Source organism: Salmo salar, chromosome ssa07, assembly GCF_905237065.1.
Source record: "Salmo salar chromosome ssa07, Ssal_v3.1, whole genome shotgun sequence".
Classification (NCBI taxonomy): domain Eukaryota; kingdom Metazoa; phylum Chordata; class Actinopteri; order Salmoniformes; family Salmonidae; genus Salmo; species Salmo salar.
This window is the reverse complement of record NC_059448.1, coordinates 47,638,703-47,647,603: the sequence shown is the minus strand read 5'-3', so window position 1 is coordinate 47,647,603 and position 8,901 is coordinate 47,638,703. Positions and strand designations below refer to the sequence as shown.

Below are 8,901 nucleotides of genomic sequence, written 5' to 3'. Positions count from 1 at the left end.
TCAGCTGCGGTTCCATGCCATCATTGAAATCTGTTTATCACTTTGTGGTTACTGTAGACTGTAGCCTTAGGCTGCAGGACAACAAAAATCCCCTGCCATGAGCACAGGTTGCCTATGAAATTGGCAGTGAAGAATTCAATATCAAAATGTTCATATCAGCTGGTCAATTGGGCTATAGGTCAATCCAGTCCCATCCACTCTCAATTATTTGCATAAAGATATTTATCCGGCGGTTGTTCGGTTTGACAGGACCATTGGGTCAGTCCGATAGAGCAGCGGCGCGGGAGGTAATCCCCTCTCCCTTCCAGCCACTCCCACCGACGGGCTCTGTGCTCTCACGCGCCCGTTTAGCTTGAGTTGCTTCTGATGCTGCAGCTACCGTAGTCGCTATATCTCCCCATAACAGCAGTCATGGCGACAGAGGTCCAACCGCTCACTCTGGATCGAGGTAAGACGCACAATTGTCGGATTCGCTTTCTTGTTGAATTATTTCTGGATGCCGAAACTTGAGCGAACGATGCATTGGCGGACCACATTTAAGTTGAAACTACTATAGGCTATTATTTCAATTTTTACATTCGTCAGCTTATATTTCTCTCTCGCTGGATACCGTTATTTGCTGGGAATAAAATGTCTGGACCGTTTGGTGCGCACTCTGCAAAATTGGATAAAAGGGCTTAATTAAATAATGCTGTTCAGCAATATTATAACAAATGTGTTATTAACGCACAGTATTACATCCCACTGCATATGAATAGAGTGCATTATCTCGGTTATGTAACATTCAGTAGAATATTATCTCGCTGTATTCTTCACTTCGTGATTGGGAGAAATAATGTATTGGGCGCAGGAATCCAATCACGCTTAAATCCTTACTTCTCTAGACACCAGACAACTTTTGGATGGGTAGGCTTAAGAATATATAACAAACATATTTTTTAATTGGTTTATATTTTTCTTGAATCTAATGGTCATTTGGACAGTGAACAATGAAGGGGTACAGGTCTTCACCCCATAGCATACCTGTTGTCGACAGTGAAAAATGAATTCACCTGCGGCATTATTCTAAAAGGAAGGGTGAGTCCACAATGTAGTCTACCTATAGCCTACGTCATAGTTTGGAGTAGTAATAGGTCTACTTGCACGCGGACTTCAGGTGATATTGCTTTCTTACAGTAGCCTGCCTGTCCAATGATAACAGATGGATAGCTTCTGATAGCTTCTCCTGGCTGTTCTTTAATTTTGATATTCGAAACGGGGACTTTGGGGAAATCAGATTAAATGTGTAGCCTACGTTTTAGTCTGTAAATATGTAGCCTATAGAGTGCTTAAAACGAATCCGGTGGTGAAATGCATTAGTGTGGCTGCATGGCACAAACGAAAGTGGTGGTGTTAAAAATAGAGAAAGAGGATACATCTGGGGAAAGTAATGGCCATGGGCCCACTTTGAATGATTGCCACAACTGTCAGTGACCGTAGGAAAAACTGTAAACGCCTTGGAATCAACAACTCACAGGAATGTAGAAGGCAAGAGGATATAAACATCTGTCTAAATTGGAAAATTACAAATGGTGACCTCTCTACGTTGTGTTGACCACAGCATTGCGCATAAGTAATCGAGCCTGGTTGTTATCATGAAGGATGGAATGGATGTAAACCGACCGAGGATCATCAGCGAGTGACCTGTTTTTATACCCAAGGAATAACGGATAATATAACGCTTTTATTCCCATTTTTTAAACATTGGCTCATTTGATTGATTTACAGTCAATTTAAGGCTCAGTGGCAATTGGATTCGTTATTGCGTGACTGCAACAACTGATAGAGGCTCTATATTAGTCAAACGTCTTCTCATACTGTATATGAGCTTGAATGGGAGGTGTGTGCAAGGGCAAAAACATGATACAGGGCAAAATGATAAACAAGAAGCTCTGCTCCGTTTCCTCCCACCATCTTCAGTTCAAGGAATTCAGTAATTAGGGGAAGGAACATTCCTAGCATTGAGATTCTACTGATGAACAGGTCATTCATTATATGACACATTGGGGAAGAGTTTTTTTCTCCCCAGTTAAACTGAAATATATATGCCAGTATAAGCTACTCAACCCTTTCCATTGGGTTTGCATAGGTAGACTAGTGAGTCAGAGCCCCTATCTTTTCAGAGAGAACATTCAGGTGGCTGCTGTGTCCACATGCTCTGCACAGTAACATTAAGTGGTCACTGCCCCGCAGCAGTGATCATGTAGGGGATCATAATGATAGCTTTATAAGAGCTGTCATTGTCTTTGCACAGAGTCCTTTGTCGCTACTGCCACTAGCGAAGAAACACTGTAATTGATATTGAAAATAATCCAGTTTTTTTGTTGATAGCAGGATGTGTTAGGAATTTGTCACGCACACACGAAGAGGCGGGAAACTCACAGTGTGCTTTGAGGTCATGACTGCACTTCCTGCTATTGTCTCAGGAAATGACTCCAATGCCACTGTCCTGTGGATAAACAGCCTGTGTTGAAAGCTCCCTGCTCATGGCACCAAAGTTCTCCTTCAATGATTGACTCTCATGCAAACACTAACCGGCTCCAGGCATGCCAAGACTTTTGATATTGATAGAGATACCGAGAGAGTTCTCATCAACTGTGTGCCATGAAGTCCTAATAATCCCAGTCAGGCTGAGGCTGTACAGTAATCACAGTGAAATGTGTTAGTGCTCTATCTACCAGATATTTGCTGATGGAGAGGCATTTGAGGCCTTTGTGAGCAGAATCCCTATCTATTTGCTGATTGAGTGGTGTAGGAAGACACAGATGCTCAAACAGGTTTCTGTGCTGTCTGAAATTACAGTGGATTTACTAAGAGGCCAAACATCGAGGGAGAGCAGAAGCTTGAAATCTGGAAGTCAATACTTTTTTGATGCTCTCCGTGCATGGTTTATTGCCGTAATAAATATAGAACAACCGCACATTTCCTTGCAAGTTATCACTGATCCTTTGTTTGAGTCTATTCACAGGGGAGAAAGGGCAACAAACTATAGCCTAATCAGGGCCCTAAGCATGTTGTCTCACCATACTGCAGACAGGCTTTGCTTTGCTTGCAGAGGTCACTGGATTTGTTCATTGTTGCGCAGCAACCTTCCCACTGTACCTTGCTTTGGGTGATAACAGAGAGGAGGGATTACAGGTGAGGTGAACAGCCAGCTCAGCAATTTCATCAACAGAGAGCTGTTTAGAATGGCACATCTCTGGGTAAGCTCTCATTAGAACCACAGTGAAAGGAAATGTCATTTGTTTGGGATGGACATCTGCCAGGTAATCAGTCAGAGGAAGGGAGACAAAAACAAAGTTCACTTATCTGCTTCTGCCTTAGGCTAATGAGCCCTGATGGGGACCGTCTAAGGAGTGATTCATTTTCCCTCTATAGTCAGAAATGTCACGGCAGGGCCATTTAGTGTTAATTCACTCGGCTTATGGGGGGATTGATAAAGTGAGGTGCGTCCATTTAAAAAGCTCTCCTGTTGAGGAGCTGGCCTTGTGTCTGGCAAGCCCCTGCTGGCCTGTTCCTCTACTCATCCAGAGAATGAGCACAGTAGAGGTTTTTGTGTGGTAATTTCAGCGTGGTTGCCAACGGCACAAAGGATACGCGGGTCAAACTGGGAAGTGGCAGATGGCATGGCCTCTCTGGGGCAATTTATTCTGGCATGTGTAAGTCAGCCATTCTGGTAGTGACAGTGTTAGGGCACTGCTCTGGGAAACATTGCATGTGGGAGTGAGGAATAGCTCAGACTAGTCTTGAATCAATCAGCTATGAAAGGTTTCTCTATTAGGACCTTAGACGTCCCAGTAGAGATGGAGAAGATGCACCTGCATCTCTGTTTTCATCAGCACCGTGTCTTAATGAGCCAGCTGAGTTAATTGGACATGTTTATTTACACCGCACAGCATTTTTATTGAAACTACGTGCCGATATTGGAAAATATATTCTATTCAGCTATGCCCTCTATTATCAACAGGGCAATTATCTGAGGATATTGGAGCACTGCCCAGTTTTGCAAACAGCTCAAAATCATGTTTAGACTTTTAACTCAAGTGTAGAAAGCAGGGAAGCACTCATTGTTTAATACTGCGGCGTGGAAAGGCTTGGACCCCAGGAAGAGTGAAATAAGCCGTGCCTAAGGCAGGACAGCACAGACCTGGCGTGTTTCAGCACTGCAGCATTGCTAGCTGCTTCTGTGGTCTTCACATTTATTTATGACACATCCAGAGTGATGGCTGCATTAGTAAATCCAGTCATCAAAGTAGAGCAGAAAGTGAACTCAGTGTACTTGAAAGCCTGACTCATTCTGGAACTGATGGCTATTTTAGACACCATGCTGTTTATAGTTTGAACATTGTATTTGATCAATATAATACCATCATTTCTGTGGTCGTCCGTCATTGATTCAATTGTAGGAAATCTCAAGGTAACACACAGCACAGTACTGTATATTATAGATTTATCACTAAACGTCTTTACATTTTCAGTCACAGACACAGATTTATCACTAAACGTATTTACATTGTCAGTCACAGACACAGATTTATCACTAAACGTCTTTACATTGTCAGTCACAGAAACAGATTTATCTCTAAACGTATTTACATTGTCAGTCACAGACACAGATTTATCACTAAACGTATTTACATTGTCAGTCACAGACACAGATTTATCACTAAACGTATTTACATTGTCAGTCACAGACACAGATTTATCTCTAAACGTCTTTACATTGTCAGTCACAGACACAGATTTATCACTAAACGTATTTACATTGTCAGTCACAGACACAGATTTATCACTAAACGTCTTTACATTGTCAGTCACAGAAACAGATTTATCACTAAACGTATTTACATTGTCAGTCACAGACACAGATTTATCACTAAACGTATTTACATTGTCAGTCACAGACACAGATTTATCACTAAACGTCTTTACATTGTCAGTCACAGACACAGATTTATCACTAAACGTATTTACATTGTCAGTCACAGAAACAGATTTATCACTAAACGTCTTTACATTGTCAGTCACAGAAACAGATTTATCACTAAACGTATTTACATTGTCAGTCACAGAAACAGATTTATCACTAAACGTATTTACATTGTCAGTCACAGAAACAGATTTATCACTAAACGTCTTTACATTGTTAGTCACAGAAACAGATTTATCACTAAACGTATTTACATTGTCAGTCACAGACACAGATTTATCACTAAACGTCTTTACATTGTCAGTCACAGACACAGATTTATCACTAAACGTATTTACATTGTCAGTCACAGAAACAGATTTATCACTAAATGTCTTTACATTGTCAGTCACAGAAACAGATTTATCACTAAACGTCTTTACATTGTCAGTCACAGAAACAGATTTATCACTAAACGTATTTACATTGTCAGTCACAGAAACAGATTTATCACTAAACGTCTTTACATTGTTAGTCACAGAAACAGATTTATCACTAAATGTATTTACATTGTCAGTCACAGAAACAGATTTATCTCTAAACGTATTTACATTGTCAGTCACAGACACAGATTTATCACTAAATGTATTTACATTGTCAGTCACAGACACAGATTTATCACTAAACGTCTTTACATTGTCAGTCACAGAAACAGATTTATCACTAAACGTATTTACATTGTCAGTCACAGAAACAGATTTATCTCTAAACGTATTTACATTGTCAGTCACAGACACAGATTTATCACTAAACGTATTTACATTGTCAGTCACAGACACAGATTTATCACTAAACGTATTTACATTGTCAGTCACAGACACAGATTTATCACTAAACGTCTTTACATTGTCAGTCACAGACACAGATTTATCACTAAACGTATTTACATTGTCAGTCACAGAAACAGATTTATCACTAAATGTATTTACATTGTCAGTCACAGAAACAGATTTATCACTAAATGTATTTACATTGTCAGTCACAGAAACAGATTTATCACTAAACGTATTTACATTGTCAGTCACAGAAACAGACTATAGTAGACTAATAGCTTATTAGATACGCACTATTAATTAATTGATTCCTCTTGAAAATGGCTCTTTAGTGGACACTGCCTTCAATAACACTTCAACAGCACTTTCAGAATATCTCTCTCCCAAAGTTGGGCACCCTCTAAAACACCTTCATCGTTGCATTAGAACATGAATCAGAATGAGCATAAATGTTTTATTTGTTGGCTGCCTCAAGAATTCTTTCCCACAAAGAATTCAGATATTATTTACATTGGCCTTTGTTCTATTGCTTTTATTTCTGTCTTTATTACTGTTAGGGACACATACATAGGCCCATTAGGAATGTATTCATACGTACACCGGAGGACGTACAGTATCATTTTGGTTCAAGTTGGCCACAGTGATTTCAGTAAACAGTAAGTTTGCTTCACTCTCTGTTGTAATTGGAGACGGATGATAAACCTTTCAAATAGAGAAATGTGTCATTACCCAGTCGGGAGTGATTGTTGAAATAGAAAATGGTAGATGAGAGCCCTATGTGACCGCTCCAAAGAACACGTCTCGTTACTTTCAGCTCATCCAATCAGGCAATGGTAATGTGTTCTCACTGCTGTGTGGCAAAGAGAAGTTAAACTAGGTCAGATGTTTGGCCAGTAGCATCAATGTTCCAGACTACTCAATGCATAGCAATGTACTGGTGTTTCATACTTTATTTAGCTATAGAATACTGATGAAGGCAAGAAACATGCCTCTCCAACTACACATATTGAATTAATGTCAATTAGGAGTTGTATGTTTAACTTTTAACAACCATTGTTTTGTATCCCATCTCTTGCTCCCCATCCTTAATTACACCTCCAATAAGAGCAGCAGTATCACCTTGACACCTTTGTCTTCCCTTGAAAATATGTGTCAAATGAAACAGAATCATTTTTATTTATTGCAAACAGTGCTCATGCCTTGCAGATGTTTTAATGGCAACATCGATTTGCAGTTGTGTCGGCGTTAAAGCTGAACATACAGTAACTGCTCTTTAAATATTTTCATTTTGCGACGTGGGGGGAGGGGTGAGTCGCACAGATGTTGCGGACATCTGGACCCCCTGAGTCCATCTCTAGAGTTGGTGAAGCGCCAAGGGGGCTGAAGTCTCATTGGAGTGTGGAGAAGAAGAACGACGAAGAGAATGCTAATGGTTTAGTAATGGAGTAATTCCATCTCAGTGGAGTGAGGACAGTGGAGTAATTCAATCTCAGTGGAGTGAGGACAGTGGAGTGAGGACAGTGGAGTGAATCCATCTCAGTGGAGTGAGGAAATCCAAAGAGAGGAGATCTGTAGGCCTACAGGACTGGTATCCTGGGGCTTCACTGAGCCACGGTCTTTTAATGAAGTGGAATAGAGAGAGAGAAAGGGCCAGATCCATGCATACTCTCAAGCTCCTCTCTCAGATGGGTTGGAGTGTTAGTAAGGCAGGCCAGGATCGTGTTGGCTGACTGTGTGTTACCCTCCAGATGTACTGTAGTTATTCATGGAGTGGCTCCGGCTTGGTAACAGGCCACGCCATGTGGGCGGTAAGGATATTCTTAGTGATGTGTAGAGCTACTCTTTCAAAGCGGTTTGCCTTTGTATTAGTATTGTAGGCTGAGGGACTTGCTAGTGGTGGTGTAGCTCAATATTACCATGGTTTTACTGGTCTGTGTGTGTCTACAGAGCCAACTATAATAAGGACTTAAGTTCTCAGCTGGTCTCCTAGGTGATGTGGGTGAATGCACCACGCATGGATTTAATGTGACGCGTCATTGTCTTATTTGGGAGTCGTTGCAGACTAAGCTATTTGGACGTGACATAACTCTGTGCCTGGATTCCCATAGTCATTGAAACTGCAAATCACCCTGGGCTGCCAAGCAAATCTTATACCCCGGGGGTTTATACCCCTTAGATCACACACAGAGGAAACCATTTGATGTCTCACTCAGTCCTCACACCGTAGACAAAATACAGGATTTCAGCAGAAATGCCTGACGTAGGCAGCTCGTCACAGGAATGGATGGTGTTCTATTACTGCTGCATGTTTTACACCAATTATCACACAACACTATCCACGGTCTGTCCAAGACATTCTGTCCACAAATAGCCATCTACTTATTGAAACAAATCGACATGACAGTGCTTGCAGAGTGGATGAGCTAGCAGACCAAGGGAAGCCGTGTGGATGATGGGCATGATATGTGTCACGATGCAGCAAATGAAATGCAACTGCTTGAGAGGTGAGGCTTTATGACCTATTACCTGTAATAACTCTAGGAGCAGGAGAGCCTCTGCTGGGGTGTAGTCCTCATCGCTGGTCTAGGGGGAAAACAACTGTCACATCTGGTAACCACAGGCCCGTTTTACTGCTGGTGTGTTGGCTGACTGGGCTCAGACACCGGACAGTCTGAATAGGGCAGATGGGGCAGGACATTTATGGCGTCGGTACGGTATTTGCGATTTTTTTTGTTATTCAAATAGGGGTCTAAAATACTGCCTTTGACTGCTTGGAGCCTAAGACCTTTGCGGACTGCTTTCTCCTTTCAAACAACTTGACACCCGAAGTCCTTCCTTTTAGCAATCAAACACGGTTAGCTTTACTTTTACAAAATAGCTTCTTAGCCTACACCCCAGTTTATTTCAAAGAATGTATTTATTTAATTCCCCAGACAGAAGTTGAAAGACAAACTACTTGAAAGTGGTGCTGAACAGGTGGAGAATCCCAACTATGGCTTTTGATCAGCGTAGCGTCAAAGTACAAAAACGGACCTCCATAAAAATCCCATCTATAAACAAAAATGTTTTTGAAATCTTAATCTTTGAAGTGTTGTTTGATGTCGGAGGCCTTGTCAGAGA

The 8,901-nt window shown here is 41.2% G+C and overlaps 1 protein-coding gene across 1 annotated transcript in view; it reads left to right on the top strand.

Moving 5' to 3' along the window:
- The first annotated feature begins 239 nt into the window (after positions 1–239).
- Positions 240–8,901, top strand: part of LOC106609408 (protein lin-7 homolog A) — a 29,772-nt gene continuing 21,110 nt past the window's right edge. Inside the window, exon 1 of the mRNA XM_014208202.2 lies at positions 240–448. Coding sequence (XP_014063677.1) covers positions 412–448 — 37 coding nt within the window. The 5' untranslated portion in view covers positions 240–411. The remainder of the gene's footprint in view (positions 449–8,901) is intronic.